The 20649-nt window shown below is 41.0% G+C and overlaps 1 protein-coding gene across 3 annotated transcripts in view; it reads right to left on the bottom strand.

Annotated features, from left to right (window-relative positions):
* col16a1 (collagen, type XVI, alpha 1) overlaps positions 1–20649 on the bottom strand; it is a 72220-nt gene that overhangs the window by 24341 nt on the left and 27230 nt on the right. For 2 of the 3 annotated variants that reach the window (XM_085792232.1, XM_085792234.1), the window contains exons 7-28: positions 17546–17626; positions 13668–13736; positions 9518–9550; positions 6738–6773; positions 6589–6639; positions 6244–6276; positions 6038–6082; positions 5499–5537; positions 5300–5362; positions 4328–4372; positions 4136–4231; positions 3828–3866; positions 2974–3018; positions 2817–2852; positions 2610–2732; positions 1877–1912; positions 1444–1479; positions 1074–1202; positions 835–879; positions 428–463; positions 284–337; positions 49–99 (exon numbers count right to left, since the gene is read on the bottom strand). In XM_085792232.1, coding sequence (XP_085648358.1) covers positions 49–99; positions 284–337; positions 428–463; positions 835–879; positions 1074–1202; positions 1444–1479; positions 1877–1912; positions 2610–2732; positions 2817–2852; positions 2974–3018; positions 3828–3866; positions 4136–4231; positions 4328–4372; positions 5300–5362; positions 5499–5537; positions 6038–6082; positions 6244–6276; positions 6589–6639; positions 6738–6773; positions 9518–9550; positions 13668–13736; positions 17546–17626 — 1221 coding nt within the window. The remainder of the gene's footprint in view (positions 1–48; positions 100–283; positions 338–427; positions 464–834; positions 880–1073; positions 1203–1443; positions 1480–1876; positions 1913–2609; positions 2733–2816; positions 2853–2973; positions 3019–3827; positions 3867–4135; positions 4232–4327; positions 4373–5299; positions 5363–5498; positions 5538–6037; positions 6083–6243; positions 6277–6588; positions 6640–6737; positions 6774–9517; positions 9551–13667; positions 13737–17545; positions 17627–20649) is intronic. The other variant, XM_085792233.1, reaches the window with a different exon arrangement.

Genomic DNA, 20649 nt, shown 5'->3' with positions numbered 1-20649 from the left:
CACACTACAAAATGCAAAAAGCAATACATACTGTATGTCTGCACTTACCTTCGCACCCTTTAGGCCAGGGGTACCAACACCAGGCACCCCTTGCTCTCCCTGTCAAAGGGAAAATATAATATAACAATAAAACTGTATCATGAAAGTAATGCATTGAAAATATTAAACATCCCAACAAGCAGAGTGCAGCAACACTGCACCATTATTACTTTGAAAACACTGAGGAACAAGTCTGGAATCAGGTTATCAGAGTTCATCATTGCACTCCGCACTATTCTCCTACCTTTGGGCCTTTCTGTCCATCTTTGCCACTGGGGCCCCTTGGTCCAGTTTTTCCCTGTCAAATGGACACATTTCATTTCACAACATCACTGATTCAGGATGTGAAGTATGACTTTGAATTTCAAAGAACTGAATCTCAACTCACCGGCTTACCATCAGCTCCTTTGCTGCCTGCACTACCCTGCATACACAAGCAGTGAAAAAAACACTTCAGTATCTAATTTATATATATATATATATATATACATATAGATCTATATATATATATATATATACATATACATATATATAGATCTATATGCATATAGATGCATCTTTTAAATTGGTAATTCACAATTCATAGTAAGCTGCACCCCACGGGGAGCCATGTCAAATGATTAAGGCTTTTTTTTAAACTACCTTCTCTTTTGACTGATAAGTTCCCTGCTGAGTAAAATCCCTGTGGCTGACAATTTTAGCCACTGCTGTGATTACTTCCTCATGAAGTCTATTAAGAACCACATTCAAAAACTTACTGAGCTCCCTCTTCTCAGTCTGTTTTATTTTTATTACCGTCTCTCCTTGAAGGCCAGGTGATCCTGCCACTCCTGGCACCCCCTTGTGGAGAAGAAGAAGTGAACGACACGGTACATCATTTTGTTCAAGTTCCTTATTATTGTTCCTTGACAAACCAGCATTTGTGTGTATCACTGTTCGCTAAGAAGAAGTAGTATTGTTTTCACTTTGGTAGTGTCTTTGGATATTTCAAATGCTCTGCTTAATCAGCACTTGAATTACTAGAACAGACTTACTTGTTCTCCCTTGTGTCCCACTCCAGGCTCTCCTTTCTCTCCCTTCTGGTGCAAGGTGTGGGTGTCAGTGCCGGGCATGACGTTAGCAGGCAACTCTCCCAGACTGGGGCACACAGAACATGGTTCTCCCTACAGCATGTGGACAAGAAGAGGTGGCAAAAGATACAGAAAACACAATGAACAGGGTTATTCACATCCTGACGCACCAAGACAGCTGCATATCATGCTACTGTTAAAAGGGTTCTGTAGGTCATGCCAGAAAGGCAAAGCACAGTTAACAAATAATGCTAACCAACCAAGTGACAGATAAATAAGGTAGTCTAAACACGGAATTGTTAAAACTAAAGTCTAATAAAGACACAGAGCTGACCTTTTCTCCTCTGATGCCATCTGATCCTGGTTCACCCTGCCAAAATATACAAAAACAACACACGTTCAAGACAGCAAATTGGCCCCAGCTTGCCCTGATGAGCATGTTTGCTTTGAGATGCATGGTGTTGTGACCATACTGGTCATTGTAATTAGGCAGATGCAGTATATCAGGAATGTGTAACTGGTTGTGTGTGTGTGGGAAGATGGCATTCATGCACGTATGGGTACAGCCATACTGAGAGGACTGTGTGTAGGACTCTCTTGTGTTTTGCAAAGTTTAGTTCAGGTAGTTTGCTCGCATCTGCTTTAGGAGAGAGCCTTCTGCACTGCTGATGTTAGCATATCTGTATGTGTGGGAACGCAGATGAGGTCACACTTCCTCAGAATATGAATCAACGATGCGGTGTAAATGAATGAGGGGATGTCTTTACCTTCTGTCCAGCCTTGCCATCTGTACCATGATGGCCCTGGTGAAAGTGGAGAAAAGAAAAAAGAAGAGAGGAGCAGGGATGATCCAGAAGTAAGTGCTGTTAGTTCAACTTTATGAGTGAGGTCATATCTCACTCTCCCTCTCTGTTGCTCTACCTTCTCCTCCTTCTGCTCTAACCAGGTATGACAGATGGATGCTGGCACTATTGGAAATCGTTGCACACAGAATCTCATAAGGCTCTGGATTTATACCCCTCCCCCCATAAATAATTCCCCATTTCACCTGCCAGGGTAAGTGGGAAGATGCGGAATAAAGAGAAAGACAAACACAAACGCAATGTGAGGTATGTTGGGGGCCTACTAACCAGAGAGGGATGGAGACATGTTAAAATTATATTACAAAAAATGACCTTTGCTATGGATAGTAACATTTTGTCAGAATATCATATTGTCTCCTTGAGCAGCTGCAACACTGTGAGAATTACAAGGGTGAGTACAACCCTAAGGTAGAAATAAACACCATACGCTCTGTCAGAATGATAAGAAAAATAAAATACACACACTATCAAACAACTGCTCAAGGCTCAATTGTCAGCTACAGTTCAGGCCATGTCTACAACTACCTAATAAAATATGTGGCAGGATTGTAAACAAGTTAAACTGAATATTATAGGCATGTTCAGAATACATTACAATTTGACATTCATTCAGTAGGTGTCAAACTCTTGTACGTACAGGCAATCCTCTCTCTCCTATGCCTGGTAATCCAGGCTCTCCTTTGGGGCCAGGCTTTCCCTGCAGGGCCACCTTGTCGCCCATGTCTGCAGGCAGCACAGGGCACACTTCACATGGATCACCCTAAAGATTGAACAGAACTCACATAAGCAGTATGTAGACAAGCGTGCAGATATGTAGATAACCAGTTTTAAGATAATGTTATACCTTCTCTCCTTTAGTCCCTGCAGGTCCTCTTGGTCCCTGTGAAATCATCAGAATATCAGTCAAACACTGGTGTTTGAGCTCACAGTTGGTGCACTGTCTTTTGGAAGCTCATGCATACATTACTGAATACCAATCAGTGTTTAAAAGAGTCTCTCACTGGATCTCCTGGGAATCCATCTTCCCCTGCAGGTCCTGAATCACCCTGTTAAAACAGATCACTGTGTATGTCATATTGTTACAGTTAGCCTGAAAACCTCCCCTAAAATAGCATCTTTGTGTGTCTAATATTGTACAGTATGTCATATTCAATGTAGGATAATACAAATGAGTTCTGAATTCACAGAACACCATGCAATCCATGCAAACATTGAGTTAGGATTGATACTGTATGCCTGGCTAGATTAGCGGCTGTCCCAGAGATGAGGGGATTGTAAATAGCTTCACCACATAGATTAGATAGATAGATTATTACGAATTATGTACCAATTGTTTATTCACTACTTATTTCAGGTTTGTTTTAGCTAACTCTTTTAGCCATTTTACTATTTCAGCAATTAGTTTTTTCTTTTTTTTTTAGCTAGCCTATCTTTCACTACTTTTAGCTAGGTAACTATTGCAGCTGTTAGCCATTTTTTTTAGCTACTCATTTCAAAACTTTTAGCTCTAGTATCAATTTCAACAATTTATTTGTTACTTATAGCTAGCTAACCCTGTTGAATCTGTTTTCTTCATAATATAGCTAACTATTTGAACCATCAATTGATATTTTTCCTTAGAGGTATTTGAGCTATTTGTATTTCTCTGCTCAATTGCTAAAAAGTCCTTAATCACTCTAAATTGCAACGTAAGGTCTTAATGTGTTACAAGTCGCTCTGGTTGACTGGCCTGGTAACTAAAATGAAATGTAGCGAACTATTTACACACACACACAATTTAATGTATGTTATGTTGCAACCTGGGGGTAAATCGCTTTTACATGTGATGGAAAGAAGAGAAAAAGGATTCACTTACTTTTTCTCCTTTTGCACCACCCGGTTCACCAGGAGGTCCCTGACATGAGAAAAAAGGACATAAATCTACTGAAATGCCTTTCTTAAGATCCTTTTAGGCTCCTGTCAAGGACAAAGAAAGCTACACCGAAAGAAGGATCCCTGCCAAGTCGTGTCCTGCACTTTAGAGAGCATTGTCTAATAAAACTTTTTGGTCAAACTGAGGTCATCTTTAAGAGGTAGACATTAGGATAATCAGTGACACCATCCAATTAGTACTTCTTCTTTTCTTCCACAGTTCTTTAATTTAAAAAAGTAGGCTACACTTACTGGTGAGCCTGGCTTTCCAACTCCAGGCAGCCCTGGACGTCCCGGCTTCCCTGGCTCCCCGGCCAGCCCTTCAGGACCCACCATACCTGGGGTACCCTGGAAAACAAGTTTAACACAGTTCTGTTAAACTGAACAGAATGCATTTGACAGAAAGGTTGGTGGTAGAGACTGTTGGACTTAATGCATACAGACCTTCTGTCCCTTGGGGCCGACCACACAGACAGACCCACCTCGACCCTGGTAAATTGTGACAGGCAGAGAGAGAAGTGACAGCATCAGTATGGGTCGGTGACATCATCAGCGTCAGACCCGAATGATCCAACTGTGCAGAAATCTGTCTCCAAAACGTCTTCATAAATTGTCAAAGAGACTTGTTGATTCCCCTTATTTGCTTGACATCTTACAATTGGAAACAGAAAGAAGGAGAATACAGTCTCTAAGATGTATTATCTTCAGTGGTGCATATGCAATATTTTCTGCCTGCCTGATTCAAGTCACATCAACAAGCACATTCATATTCACAATGTCAGATGGATGGGAGGCTTAAGAAAATCTATCCTCCACCAAATCCATCTGTCCACGACAAGCACTTAGCCTGGTGAACAGTTAAATGTGAGTGTGTCTGATGTCGAAAACCAGGGGAATATCTCAGAGCACACACACGTTGTAATTTGCTCCTCAAAACTTTTCATGCGTCTACAGGATCACTGCGCTGAACAGGGAAGATTAAAAGGTTTAAGTCTTCCTGAATAGGCGCTTGCCTGTGTGAGAGACGAACAGCACAGTCAATGAGGCAGCATTGATTGTGCAAGCTTTGTTGCTATAGCCTAATCTAACAGGCATTAACAGGCCGACTTAACGCCATGGGAGAGAGGAGGGGGGAGAAGAGATATCAATGGGAGTCCGAGCTTAAAGAGTAATACCATATAAGTTTACTGAATATCCACTCTTAGCCTGATAAAAGTGCCTGTGTAAGTGGATGTACACATGTGTGTGTAGGTGTATTGGTGTGTTAATGAGTGCATGCTGACTTTAGCATCTTGTTGACATTATGTATATACCAGGCGAGATGTTTGACATAACCTTGCAGCAAATCATATCTGAAAAACACTTTGTAATTACAGAAACTTTGTAGACAAGTTCAAAAACGAGAAAAACACCTACATCCCTCCCTGGAGTGCCTGTGAGACCATGTGGACCGATCTCTCCCTTCTGACCTTTCTCTCCCTAGACAGAGCCAGAGAAGAAAAGGTGAGGAAAACACAGAGAGAGGGGGAGAGACAAGCGTTAGAAATGCATTAAAAACATAATTATAAGGTCAAATGGCCATTATTCATCGACAAAAGTTTCTTAAACCTTTCACCTTGTACGCTGCTGCTTGATCCCAGTTGGCTGGTGAAGCCTGTGGAGAGAGGGAATGGAAATGAGGTCCAGATCAATGACCTGATTCTAAGGAGACATCATGCACACACCACTGGAGCACAGAAAACAGCACAGTGACCAGTCAGCAACCCGTATGGACTACCAGCAGGACCCATATGCTCCACTCACACAGGCACAAGGACAGGCACTGGCACACACACACACAGAAAACCTGAGAAACATTGGCATAGATTTACAGCATATTATGACTGATATTATCTGGGAATATACAGTAGATCCATATTTCTGAGTCAGGTGCATCAAAGTTAAGACTATACAGAAACATAGGCAGTCGTAAAGATGATTCTAATAATTAAACATACAAAGCACACCTTCATACCCACTGCACAATTAATATTGAGACGGGAAGTCTGCAAATGAGGTTTTGAATAAAGATGACACTAAATAGCTGAAGGGTTAGCAGGGTTTGGAGGCAGAGGGATGCAGTGCTGTAACCTGTGGCAGACGATTGGCACTCACCGACTCGCCTTTGTCTCCCTTCTGGCCCTTGGGTCCCTCTGTGCACTGAGGTTAGAGACATTCGGTTGGCATGTATTATCGTAGACCACTTTTGGCAAATATTTCAGGCTCATAGTGTAATGCATGCCAAATAACAAGACAATGCTCTTCTGCTAAGCAGGGCACGGCGTGAGTATGAGACATGAGAGTGTGGAAAAGTTACTTACTGGACCTGAATGGATGCCAGAACAGTCATCACCCTAAGATGGAGAGAGGGAGAAGAGAAGAATGATTGCTTGTGGGTGTGGAAAAAAAATAAGTGAGAGCTGAAGAATGCATATCAGCTAGACGGTGGACTGGTCCACAGCCAGCATCATTCTATGCTAGACTACAGGAGCATCAAATTGTTGGTGTATGACCGAATGTGTATAATGCTAGGTATTAGCATTCGGTGCTAGGCATGTCTGGGCACATCACACATTCCGCTGATATTAGCCTTTCTACACACACGCGCGCATGCACGCACATACACTGTAGACACACAAATCAGTGTACGTGTGCCTCATACTCACCCGGTTGCCTTTTTCCCCTTTCAACCCAGCAGTCCCACCGAAATTCACAACCTGCAACACACAACACCACACAGTTACACACTCTACAGTGATATGCATAAGTCATGTTCTAATGGAAAGAAGTGAGAGTAAAGATCAGTGATCCTTACATTTTCTTCCCTATTGAGGAATAAACAACCAGCACACTACAGACAGACACAGAAAAAGAGAATTATTATTATTATATTTGTAATATTCACTGAAAAAATCTATGTGTCTGAATAAAAGGATGTTTATGGACAAGTAAAATGCTGTTTCTGTATTCACCAGACGGAGGCGCTGTTACACAAAACTAAAATGTGCTGAATCCCTGTGCTGCTACAGTATGTGGATGAAAGGTGGGCAAGTGGGCACTCATACACACACACACACACTCATTGTCTCCCATGGGAGAGGGAGATCAATAGGAATGTCTGATTCCCACAGCACAGGAGTGAGCAGACCAGCTGCTCCTCACAGGAGGACACACACATGTACACACACCAAATATGGATAACCATTATAAATAACTGAAGCATTTTTTTAGTGGAAGCGAGTAATTAAAGCCGAGTCCCCCCACCCGGTGTTTCTGCAAGCCTTGCTCCACACACCGGGAAGTTTGCATTTTGAAGCTGCAACTGTTAGCTTGCTGAGATGACGACAGACGGCCAGCAACAGCACAGAGACAATGTGTAATTCTCCCTCCTCCCCCCCGTCCCCCCTCTCCCTCTCCAGGAGCTACAAATCTATCAATGGCTGGCTCAACCGGCTGCAATGACGACTCACTGTTTCCGAGCTTGCCCCTGACTGTAGCATTAGTCAAGTCCCAATATAGTTCCATTCAAACACCCACAGCAGCCTTTTGTTGTTTGTTCTCTGCAGTTTTCTCTTTAGTTAAAGTCAAATTCCTGTAAAAAAAAAAAAAAAACCTGTGTACTTTGTCTGTGCATAATGGCAAGACCTTGTTGACGTTATTACCCTCAGTGAATTATGATTAATTTGATCGTGTAGCATCAAAAAGCACTGTATTGATGTTTGTCTCCAGACTGCATGTGAGGTTTTTCAAAGTACACATCCTATTGTGGGCTGCTAACTTGTGACGATGAGTTTATGTTCCTTGTGAGTCAGATCTTTTATTGAATTGAATGAAACATCCTAGTACAAGGTTTAATTTCAAAGTTGTATCAGTTGAAAAAGTACCATTCAGTTAAGGTTCTGCATTTGTTCCTTATTTTTGGCCTCTTGGGTGCAGGGTAACAAGCTGTCGGCGTTTTGGATGCTACAGGCTCAATGTGTTTATCAGGTGGTACTAAACATTATACGAGAAGTTTCACTGATTACATTCATTTGATGTGAATATAATCAGTGAAATGGTGCCATCACAGTAAAACTTTTACATTTTGGCACATACTCCACTTGTTAGTGTCAGATTCAGGTCTTCAACATCCAAATGTTGCTAATAGGCTCATTTCCTCACATCCACGATTTCAATACTCAAACTCTCATTCTGCATTATGCATGCCAACACCTATGCTCATTCATTAACATAAGCATCTCAAAAGATGCTGAAATTCTGGTGCCAACATCCTGTCAGCATGGTTTGCTATTTAGTTTTAAACATCCCACTGGGCACATTTTTGGCCATTGTCTATCTGCCATGTCTTGACAGAACAGGGACAAAACCCAATACTCAAGAAAGAAAATCTAATATCAGCATAAACATAACTTCTCAATCTCCTGGGCTGTAACTCCCAAAATCAATGCAGAGTTTGTGCTACTTTCTGAAATTTGAGATAACTTTCTGTGATACATGATGTAATGGCGAATGTACGAGGTGGAGTGGACCCTGGGATTTAATTTCTGAAATAGCTCTTTGTGTGTTAATAGATTCCTGCTGATTGGTCGAGCTGAGCCTTTTGACTCACATAACCGAGAAGACACTGATGTAGCAGATTCAGGCCATAGAGAAATAGCTGAAGTAGCATGACATTAACACCGTGATGAAAATTGATTTCTGACAGAGTTTTAGAATTGTGCAGCAGAAACCATATCTAACCCCTATTCAGATCATTTATTACCATCATAATATTAATACATGGGCCTGCCTGCTATAATTGCCAGTATTGGTCTTGCAGGGCATACAGTAATATCAGATTGTATTATCATTGGATTCCTATGGGTACTATGCGTATTTTTACTCTGAGAAAAACAGTTGGCCGTGTAATTTGACCAAATTAAATTCACAGCACAGAAGAAAAGTCACGTTTTAGTTCTATTCAAGTGTGTGCCCCCAGTGGCAGGGCAAGCTGTGTGCTCCAACCTTAATGTCCTACATTGAGGAAGTCAGCGGAGGCGGCCAGCTGCATTGGTAAGCACACACAGGAGCAACATAATGAAGCGTCTGGAGTTTTGTATTCTATTTGTGAACAGAGCATGCATATTGTAGGTGAATGACAAAATTAATAGGCAGCAGCAACTCCCGACTGAGACTCAGTGCATAATGAGGTGTAAATCAGCCCTCAGTCAGTCAGCAAGCTGGGTACGTGTGAAGGAGGGAGGAGGAAATAGAGACTATCCTTTTTCCAACACCACAAATAAACAAAGAATCAGGGCACACACACACACATACACACATATGGCCAGCATATTGTCATGTTTGAATCTCAGTACTACACACATTCTGCAGGTCTCTTCATCTAGCCATACTGTATAATTATTGAACCTGACGCTCTGCCAGTTCATCTACACTTGTTTAGGCTCTGGAAAGAAGCCAAACCACATGTGAAGAAGTTCACTTCAGGTTTCAGGTTTCTTGCTTTGAAGTGACTTCCTTGGGTCAGTCGTACCACAGGCCCCATTCCAAATTCAACGTGGTAAAATGAAATGTGTGGGCGTGAATTGTGAGCCTTACTTTCTCTGCCAGATCCTTGGATGCAAAAATGTCCTGTGGCAGAAAAAGAGAGAAAAGAGAAAAGTCAGTTTTTGTTTAATCATATCATATCTGAACTGTTTTGTCCAGTTTTGTCTTCGCATTGGTCCACAACTGGATTATGTCTATGTTTAGACAATAATTCTCACGGCTCACTAATATTCAGTAATAATGCATCCAATATCCTTGAGAGCCATCCACAGAAATATTATGATTGTTTTTACATTTTTAGCAGGTTTTGGTTCTGATATTCCAAAACTAATCTCAACTATTGTCATTCTCAAACCTTTGAGAATATACTTTAAGACCATGGCTGTATTTAGTACCTGAATCTCTTACAGATCTGCCAGAAATGCATCTGTCCCTATAATATCAATGTTGTATGACATAGGGAATCTGTTGTTTTCCTGTTGCGTGTGCTTTGCATCTCTTAAACCCTTATTGCCATTACAATTCATTGCATCAGATACACAACAAAAGGAGAAATAAGGCTCATTTTGGTTTCACACACAGGGTCATTAACAATTATTCTTTATTCTAAGAGAAAAGAAATAGATGAAAGAGGATGAGAGAGAAGGAGAAGCAGTGTACCTCATGAGCCCTGAGGCTAATGAGGAGATGGACCCAGCTGTGCACGGAGTTACAGATCACATAACAAAAAAAAAAAAAAAAGAGTCAGCAAAGGAGAAGAGTGAGGAAGGACTGCGAAAGAGAGCGGAAACGATTTGTTCAAGTTTACAACAGGTGTTAGGCTTCATCATGAAAAGTCAAGTAGAAGCACTCAGGGGCCAGGGGAAGCAAGACACAAAGAAGCCTTTGGTACTTCTGAAGACAAGATGACCTTTCAGCAGGGAGTTAGGTTGAAGGCAAGAAAAAGAAATAGCTTCACAGTCTTGGAAGATAAGAAACAGTGTCGGTGTGATTTGTCATATCTCAGGAAGGTGGTTAACTGCAATGACTCAAACACTGTAGACCCAACACTGGTAAACACATGTACACCTACCTGCTTCTAATAGTAGTTACCAAGACAGGTCTTTAATGTTACCAGATGGCATTCAGCACAATATGTCAGATAAGTTGAACGAGCTCCTTGAAATTCACTGACATGCTGGTGAGGCAGTCTTTACAAGCTCAAGCTGTTCAACCAGATCTTTTTCAAGCCAATGAAAGTTTATTTTAAATTGTCGTGGTGAGCCCAAACTTCCCCGAAGATATGACATATGTCAGGCTGAAATTTTAACACGACATCTGGAATAATTTGAGTTGATGGACTGGTGAAACGATAAAGATAATGTCTTAGTTGAGTCTTGAAATTTAATGTTTCACTCAGCCGGATGCATCACACAGCTTCATTGAGGAGCTGGATCAAGCTGAGACAGAATATATCGTATGTGTGATGCTGTCAGACTGTGGAATGAAATCATTTCCAAACTTGAAGCAGCAGTCCAACAGTTTTGGGAGATAACATTTTATTCCCTTTCCTCACTGAGTTTTAGATGTCTTTCTGTTTAATGTAAAGCTACAGTCAGCAGCCGGTTAGTGGAGCTTAGCACAACCACTGTAAAATGGGGAAACAGCTCTCCTGGCTGGCACGTCCTGAAATCCAGCAACACACACTCCTACAGTTGACAAATTAACACACTGTATCTCATTTGTGTAATTGCAAGGCTACCGGAAGAGACTCCAGGAGGTGACTGCATCCAGCCAACAAAAATCACAGTCTGGCATTTTTACAATTCATTGTAGATTCAATGTGATTCTAGTGGTGTCTAACCAAACTTTAAAGGTATAATGTGTAGGAATTACCCTCATCTAGTGGTGCGGTTGCATATCGGAACGTATTCTTGATGTTGCATTCACGTGAAATCAGGCAGATGTCAGACAGACAACAAACGCTGCATGTAACAGGATAAACAAGAGTCTATGTAAACAAGTGGTCCACCAGCACGAGGCAAAACAATACAGGCGTGACAATATGTTGTCATGGTGATGTCGTAGCCTATTGTTTACCTGACCCACGTTTTACCGTCTTTCTCTCGTCGAGTAAAATGACATCCGGTTGGTTTGCCGACGGCCGTCTGCCTGACTGCACCTGAATGCAACATCAGTGCCTCCGTCCTTCCTCACACTACACAGTGGTGACAGTTTTAACAGGCGCTACCTGGAAAACTTTCTCCCCGAGCCGACAACTCTGGTGAGTTTCCGTGGTTACCTACGGTCACGCTGCCACTCAACGTAAAAAATGGCGATGCAACATGGCAGCCTCGGTTCGGTGCGTCGCCCACTTACGTATTTGTAACGACTTGTAACAACTCATTCTAAGGTACGAGAAAGCTTTCATTTGTATGCGGGTGTGATTCCACTTCAGTGAAATACGTATTTATGAAAGCAATATTTGATTTTTGCTAATAAAAAGCCAGATAAGTTACATACTGGAGCTTTTTTAAGCCACCAGCATTAAACAGAGATGAAGAGTGTGCTCCAGAGGTCAGGCCAGCCCACTTCTCTCTCACGCCAAAGATCATTTTCAACGTGTAATCCTCATTCTGAACTGACACTGACTCAAGTGACATTACATGAGGTCTTATTATCATGCAGCCCCCTTCAAAGATTTAATAAAACATATCTGACATCTTCAGCAGTGAGCACTCCCCATGACGTTCATGTGTAAGACGTGTGTTACCCTTGAAGCATACTTAAGGGGAAAAATGAGAGGAAATGGTGTGATACAGGTTTCAGAAAAGGTAATTATACTTCAGTGGAAATGGTATATCAATATTTGACTGTGTTTTAGAGTATGCTCTCTCTACAGCAACAGTGTACACTGCTCGTTCTACATACAGCATTCCACATAGGAGTTTAATACTCTGTCACCCAGTAAAGGCTTAGTTTTATGGAGGCAGTGCTATGGCTCAGTAACATCTGGCCTGCGCACTGGAATTTTGTATTTCACAGTTGATTTATACAAATCTAACATAGAGACAAAAATAGAAAATCCTCAAGTTACTACAAGACAGCAACGGAGAGGGAGGAGCAAATGAATAGAATACTATGAAATGAGGACAGGCTGCATGCATGGCAATTACACATGTGCAGTAAGAAGTCTTAAGAGAAGCTGGTGAATAGGTGCTACTAGACCTAAAACATATAACCACATAAAGCCAAACCCTTACCTACATTAAAACTGCCAGTAAGTGAATGCAGAGGAGAGAGAAAGAGAGTGACAGGTGAGAAAGAGAAAGAAACACACAGAGGGAGACGGCTGACGCCTGAGTTATTGTAACTGTGTCTCGCTGGAACTATCTACAGGATTGATTACTGTGTCCTGAAGTCTGCCAGAGCTCTAAGTTAACACCAGCACTGCACAAGAGTAACAATAGGCCCTAATGAATAGATAATTGGATAAAGGTCCCATTAATATGAATGATGAAACAAGCGGACGTAGGAACAAAAATAAATTGCCTTTATGTTTTACAGGAAGAACTTTCTGTCTCAGGCAGAACTGAAGCAATCATATAAAACACCATGGAAATTTGTGGAAGAAGTGCTCCCATGTGTTGCATAAGGCTCTATTTGTCAAGTGCCTGACACTGCCCACAGACACTTTGAACGACTGCTACCAGCAAACTGAACTGAACTGAAGTCATATAAAACTCTGAAAGTCAGAAGTGCTGAAGACTGCGGCGGCGTAGAAAACATGTTTTCCACAGCAGAGTATCAAGGGAGAAAAACAACTTATATCAACATTTGGTAAAAGTCCTACAGGCCAGTGTTTGCTTGCCAGCAGGAGCATCTTAGACAACTCAAACTGCCTGAAGAACAAAGCCGTATGAGGCCAACTTTGTGTCTGCTTCTGCATGTGTTATGTCTGTGCCTGATGGAAACCGTGTGTTGTGATAATCCGTGATGGAAGAGACAGTTTGTCAAAGATGCAATGACATTTTTCCCCTTAATTTGTCTCTGAATGGAAGTGTGTGTCATTGAATTTCCATGACGACAGCTAAAGAAAAATATTTATAGTGTTTGAGCAAATAAGTTTATTTGTGTGTATGTTTTCTGTTGAATTTTTTTTTCTCTATAAGTGCATAATGTTTTATTATGAGTGTGCATGTGTTGGTGGTCTGTGATTTACCTGGTTGAATGTGTTCTCCAATAGGTCGTTCTCAGCAGCACGGCGGCTCTTGGGAGCATCAGGAGGGCACTGCAAGCACACAACAGACAGATAAGATGATTTAAGACAGAGGAAAAAAGGGCTTTGATGATTAAAATTAAAATTAAGAATGATGCTAACCTAGCAACATTACTTCTACACTAGTAAGGAAGCCTAAACAGCAATTAATGCTGGTGCTACCTATGCAGCAATAACAAAACTGACAAACAGTCCTTTCAGTGGTTGAGATATTGTATTTCAAATTTTCAACAGTGACAATTGAGGGATGTACAGAGTGTAAGGCGAAACACTACAGGCAAAAACATGATCAATTTTGAGATTTTGGGCTATTTTTCTTCCTTAACATGTATTCTTTCAGGAAAGTCAAAAGAAATGGTAGAACATTAAGGTGGTTATTTTACTTCATTTTGTCTCTTTCATCAGTAGATTTCTCCTAAATTTGCCAAAAGTTAACATGCTACTGTGACATACTGTGCTCTGCTTGTTATCGGACTCATGTCATGTCAGGTATCATTGTAAAGCTCTCTCTCTCCTGAATAACAATGTAGAAATTGTCATCTCCTCCGTATCCGCAACCAATTGTAAATTTTCTGGGCAAATTGAATGGTAGGCAACTGGACTTGTATTTGTCTGGGAAGACGTTTCGCCTCTTATCCAAGGGGCTTCATCAGTTTGCATGCAACAAGTCTCACTAGTCCGCACTAGCTAGACAAAGTCAGTGGAGTAAGACCCAGGTATTTATCCTCTGTGGAAGTGGTCACCAGAGAACCTGTGGACTTGAGACTTGTTGCGTATGAACTGATGAAGCCCCTTGGATAAGAGGCAAAACGTCTTCCAAGACAAATACAAGTCCAGTTGTCTACGATTCAATTTGCCCAGAAAAAGAACAATGACCTCGATGAATGAGAATATCCATAGACACCAATCGTAAAAGTATGATTTACATTAACAATCTATGGAATTTTACAGTACAAGTTTTTAAATGCTGTTTTCTCAAAATGAGTTTTTCCTCGGACTCTGAACTAGAAATCCCCACTTCAGCAGCACTTACAGACACCAAACCTTCCAGTTTGTCCTGATTTATACAACATTTTATCCCTAAAAACATTTTCAGGCCTGGCGACAGTATTTTCTCATTTACAAAGTGATAAAAAGAGATATCCAAATCCCCTCTGTAAAAAACTTCTGACTCTGATATGTCAACAAAATAAAACAAGAATTTTGAAAGGAGCTTTATCCATTGTTCAGATTTTGGTTCTGGAAACATATGCAAATTAGCGCATATTTCATATTGCCTCATTTACATATTTAAACATAATATTTGACGAAACTTGTAATACAAAAAATATTTGTCTTAATGTAAGTGATAAACTTGGGAAGTTTCATGGTGATATCTGTTATTTAAATTTTTCACCCTATCCACCTGTAGTGTCTCCCCAAACTATGACTGAAATGTATTATGTCCATATTATGTTTCTGTACCATGTAATGTTCCTGTGTGTGCACTGCAGAATTCAGACCACAATGTCAAAGTCAGTGTCAGCAAGCAGTTTTGCTTCATTCTTGTGTTTTAGGAAGCTGCAGCCTTCGAGTGTGTATGAGAATGCAAGTCAGTGTGTATGTCTCCTTCATTTCAAATTTAAACACAGCTTGGAGGGAGCCCCGCAGCGCACATGCCTTGAGCAAAGGAGATGAGAAATTTTTTACAGCTTTCCATCCTCCCTCCAGAGGACTCTACACTTCCAGACATCTGAAGGAACTTCTCACCCTATTTGTATCCCTCACATAAAATCACTTGCTAATGACACATATGCATGCGCACAAATGCACAAATACGTGAGCGCAGACACCCTGGAGAATTCTGACAAAAAATTTGGCTGAGCACAAAAATATCGTCAGCTTGAAAATAAACTAAAAAAGAAAACATGTCTGTTTCCAACTTTTCCATACCCGCACAATCACTTCCTCTGTTTTTGCCTGTCAAACAGGAACATATTTCTGTCCAGTGAATCTGTTACTTATTTGATAAGGCTTTTGGTTGGAAGCCTGCAAACAATAACTGCACAAAAACACAGATTAAGAAAAAAGGTAGCAAGAGAAAAGGGGAGAATTATAAAGAAAGGGAAATACAGCAGAAAACTGCAGTTCTGAAGAAGCAAGAAAATGCAAGTGATACTTTCAATTAGGCATTTAGTCACACTTCAGCAGTACAAACAATATTGGCAAACTGCAGTTGATGTGACATAACTGCACACAATGGAATTACTCTAAGCCCAAGTCAATTTGTATCCATAATATCCTATATTAAACAAAGCCTCTGAAGAATATTTTGTTAACCAACATAATAAGATTGGCTTTTTCATATTTGGGGAAACCTAAGTCAAGTAATTGATGGAGTGTTATACAGTAACAGCTCTCAGTGCATAGCTAAATCTAAGGCTGGCAGCCAAGTTTTTTTTTCTTTCTGACCACCTGAATTGAGATGGAGTGAGGAAAAAGGAGGATGCATATTAACAAGCACAAGCCTCCAGGGCAACCGCAGAGGCTGTTTATGCTGTTTAATTCTGACAATGCAAACACAGCTTTTCCTGCAGCTGTTGCAGACAACCCTTCCAGAAAACAACTATAGCTTTTACTGTGAAGCAGCTGTAACAAGTGTGGAGTTACACTCTTTGGTGTTAATTTACTTTAGGTTTAACTAAGGTAAAGCCTCCAGATTGCTTGAAACACATTTTGGAACAATCTGGAGTTCTTCAACTGATCCCTTGAAGAATGGCAGCTGCCTAATGATAACCAGTGTAAAGTGTCAAGATTCTTCAAACTTGTTTAAATCCCAGGTTTTAGCATAATTTGCATTATACAGTCCAAACAGAAAGTGTTCTGGGCCCTTATGTTGCAACTTGTTGTTATAATACAATGAAATCCCTCTTAATTCTCTCTCAGATTACTCAATTGAGTTCACCTGACTGAGAAGTGAGGAAGATGGTCACTCTGCCTCGGCTCCAGAAGGACCTTTATGGCAGAGTGGCCAGACTGAAGCCTCTGTTCACTCATCACCTGGCCAACACAGTCCCAGTGGTGAGGCATCATAGTAGCAGCATCAATCTGTAGGGGTGCTTATGAAAAGCAGTGACAGGGATCGGGGAAAAGCTGAGCAGAGCAAACTAGAGAGAAATTCTTAATGGAAATCTGATCCAGAGTGCTCAGACATCAGTCTAAACCAAATGTTCACCATGAGAATGACCCTCAAGCACAAAGTCAACATAACGCAGTGGCTTAGAGACTACCATGTGGTTGTCCTTGAGTGGCCCTTGAGTGGCCCAGCGCCCTGATTTGAACCCAATCAACCTGGATCGCTGGAGATACTTCAGAATGGCTGTTCACGGATTATCCCCATTCAACCTGACAGAGTTTGAGAGGATTTGCTCTCAAGAATGGCAGAAAATTGCCAAATCTCAATTTGCAAAGCTGGTCATGTCATACCCAAGAAGGTTTGAGTGTAATTGTTGGCAACCAAATGTCTTGAGTAAAGGCTTTGAAGATTTATGTTGATGTGATTCTAAATAATTTGCACAAAAATACTTTGTGTTCATTTTGTCATTATGGTGTCTGACTGTAGATTAATGAGGAATATTATGTCTTTATTTTTTTATTATAAGACTGCAATGTAACAAAACGTGAAAGAAAAACCTGAAAGGGTTCTTGACACTGTCTATATGGATGATGCAGAAAGCATTGTACTATAGATCAGTTGTGGAAGGTCTTTACTCCACATAGACTCACTGTTTATTGTTTATTTATATGACTATTAATCAGTTAGTGAAGGTCCTCAGTCTCACCCGAGCCCCAGGAATCTCACAGCAGGCCTCCTGAATGGCAAGGGATGGGTCACAATACAGCATCACCTGCTGAATGTCGATCTGAAAAAGAGAGAGGGACAGAGAAAGAATGAGATGATTAAATATTCCACATGCTGGTCTCCGTAAGTCCTCTGCTTTATTTAATAAATATTGCAAATAAAGTTTAAATGAGGCAGTAAATAAGGTTGAAAGCCAATTAATTTCTCATTTATATAAAGTATTAGGAAAGCACTTCAGAAGCTTTGCGTGTGTGTGTGTGAACATGAGTGTGCATGCATGTATGAAAACTTCCTCCCTGCGCTGACAAAATATGTTGTTTGCTTTCTGACTAAGCCAGTAAATTGATCATCAAAACTAAGTGCCTGGCTCTATTTAACATCAATATTCTACTACAGGCTCATTTGCCCATTTAGTCCATTGACTTCTACTAAGACTTAATAAGACTGTCTCAAAGAAAAGAGTATCTCAGGAGCATAGCCTATAGTCCAAAACAAACACATATTAACACAAATATGAACATACACATCCACACATAAAGGAGTGGATGATTCCAGTACAAAGACCTCTATGAGAGTTTGGTTGACAAGAAATATTTCCCACTCTTTCCTGCTAGAAATATGGCTCCAGTCTGGAAAAAAGACGGATACGCCATTAAAATTATACTGTATATGCCAAGGGTACACTGAAGTACATTATGCAACCAAGCATTACCATGCCTTCTCTAAAGTGTTGGTCCCAATAAGGGAGCTTGGTTCATTCAAACCACTTCTGTAAAGGACAAGTAAGAGGTTATTCTTCATACAGAGAGAGCTTAAAGGTCAGCACATTGTCAAAGAATAAATGTAGTTGACATTTACAGTGCAAAGCTTAACCTTGATCAGAGGTTCTTAACTTGTCAACATCGGAAAGTAATAATACAGCATGTTTAATGAAATTTAACACAGTATTATTGACACAATATTCAGTGACTTTAGCTCTATACTTATTTAAATTCATTTAACAGTTCAGCCTTAGCTGAAAAAGACTACCATTAATTTTATGGAGTAGAAATTATATAACTCTTTTAATTTGAAACAGATAGGGTGGAAGCACGTGGTGACGCCCAGCCAAGGTGAGAAAGGTAGATTTGCACTGGTAACGGGTAGCTTTACAAAACCAGAATATTAAATATATATATATTTACAGCTCGCTTGGCCACGTTGTCCATCACATAAACTTCACCTCTGTCTGTGCTGCATTTTTTCCTCAAAATAAATGAAACATGACAACTTGTCATGTTAATGAACTAATGTGTTCATTCACGGGTATTGTTGAATTCCACACTTTTGTAGTAGCATAACCTTCAAAAAGCTGCTGCAACTTAACCATGCACATGCATGTCAAAGGGTTGGAGTAAACTAATGATATACAACAAGTGTGTTAAGTGTTAATCCTGTTTACAGTGTAAATGTAGCTCAGCTCAGTTGTCATTCCAAGTTTATGAAATAGAGAGAGGAGAATTTTAAATTCAGAGCTCTTTTATTTGACTTCCTTGCATTGACTTCTCAATAAATAGTCCAATACAAATCTGCTCACTATCTAGGGGCTTTGTTTTCATTTGACAACAAAATAAATTCTTTGTGTGCTCCTCATATCTCTTGTGTTGGATTCAATACTCTCCTCCAACTTTTTCAGGTAGATTATTGCTGTGTCTCAATTTGAATACTTCCATGAGTATACTGTAATGTAGTATACTATGTGCACTGTGTATACTTCTGTAGTGTGCAAATTTTGACGGTTAGTTTTGTCTCAGACCGAATAGCCTACTGTTGTTGTAACGATCGCAATAGGTGCCAGTGTTTTCTTTTTTTTGGACCGCCATTATTGCTCATCAATACATCTACAGGCTTGTTTTGTTTGTTATTTATATAGCGATAGCGATAGTGAACACTTTACTCGTCCTTTTTTCCTTTTCTTTTCTTTCTTCTTATTTTTTTTTGCTTGTGTGCGCCACCTGTTTAACGCGAGGTGGAGATTACACCGCCGCCGCTGTGTCAGCCGGCTCCTCTTACTGGCGGAAAACATGCATTTTGACGTTTGTGAATTGAGATGCACCTACATACTCAAAACACTTACAGTAGTTTAAAGCAACATTGCAGAGTTTCAGCTCAGTGCTTCCACCATCTGGTGGGAAAAACAAAACTTAACGAAAACGAAACTTATCAGCCAGCGCATCCAGCGTTTATTCCCATTAATAAACGACAGTATTTCCCACATGTTTGCAAGGAGACTGTGTGGCGGGTGGTCGGGGGAGGGGAGGAGGGGGTGAGGGGGGTGGGGGGGCGGCCGTGGCTGCGACGACGACGACGACGACCGGAGGAGAACCGTAAGTTTCGCTTTTACCCACTACGTCTCTCTCCGACTCAGAGGGGAGGGGGGAGGAGGGGGGGCTGTGTTTCGTACCCGTGCAGGGAAGTTACATAGTGCAGTTTCAGCCGACGCGACCCGGCTCAGGCTGCGGCGGCAGCACCATTCATCCTATTAACCATTTTTCTACCATTGCAATGAGTCTGGAAACATTATTTTAAGGCCGAAAAACTCCGTTACTTTAAAGTAACATTGCGGAGTTTTTCGGCGAGGGAGAGACGTGGTGGGTAAAAGCGAAACTTACGGTTCCCCTCAGGTCGTCGTCGCCGCTGCCGCCGCCACCACCGCCCCCCTCACCCCCTCACCCCCTCCCCCGACCACCCGCCACACAGTCTCCTTGCAAGTATGTGGGAAATACTGTCGTTTATTAATGGGAATAAACGCTTTTTCCCCCCAGACAATATAGCGCTTCTCAACCAGATGGTGGAAGCACTGAGCTGAAACTCCGCAATGTTGCTTTAAAGCCCCAGTATGTAACTTATTTGGCTTTTTATTAGCAAAAATCAAATATTGCTTTCATAAATACGTATTTCACTGAAGTTGAATCACACCCGCATACAAATGAAAGCTTTCTCTACCTTAGAATGAGTTGTTACAAGTCGTTACAAATACATGGGCGACGCACCGAACCGAGGCTGCCATGTTGCATCGCCATTTTTAACGTTCAGTGGCAGCGT

Source organism: Trachurus japonicus, chromosome 11 (genome assembly GCF_045865225.1).
Source record: "Trachurus japonicus isolate A0001 chromosome 11, Traja_1.0".
NCBI lineage: Eukaryota > Metazoa > Chordata > Actinopteri > Carangiformes > Carangidae > Trachurus > Trachurus japonicus.
Note: the sequence above shows the minus strand (reverse complement) of the source record. Positions and strands in the feature narration are given on the sequence as shown.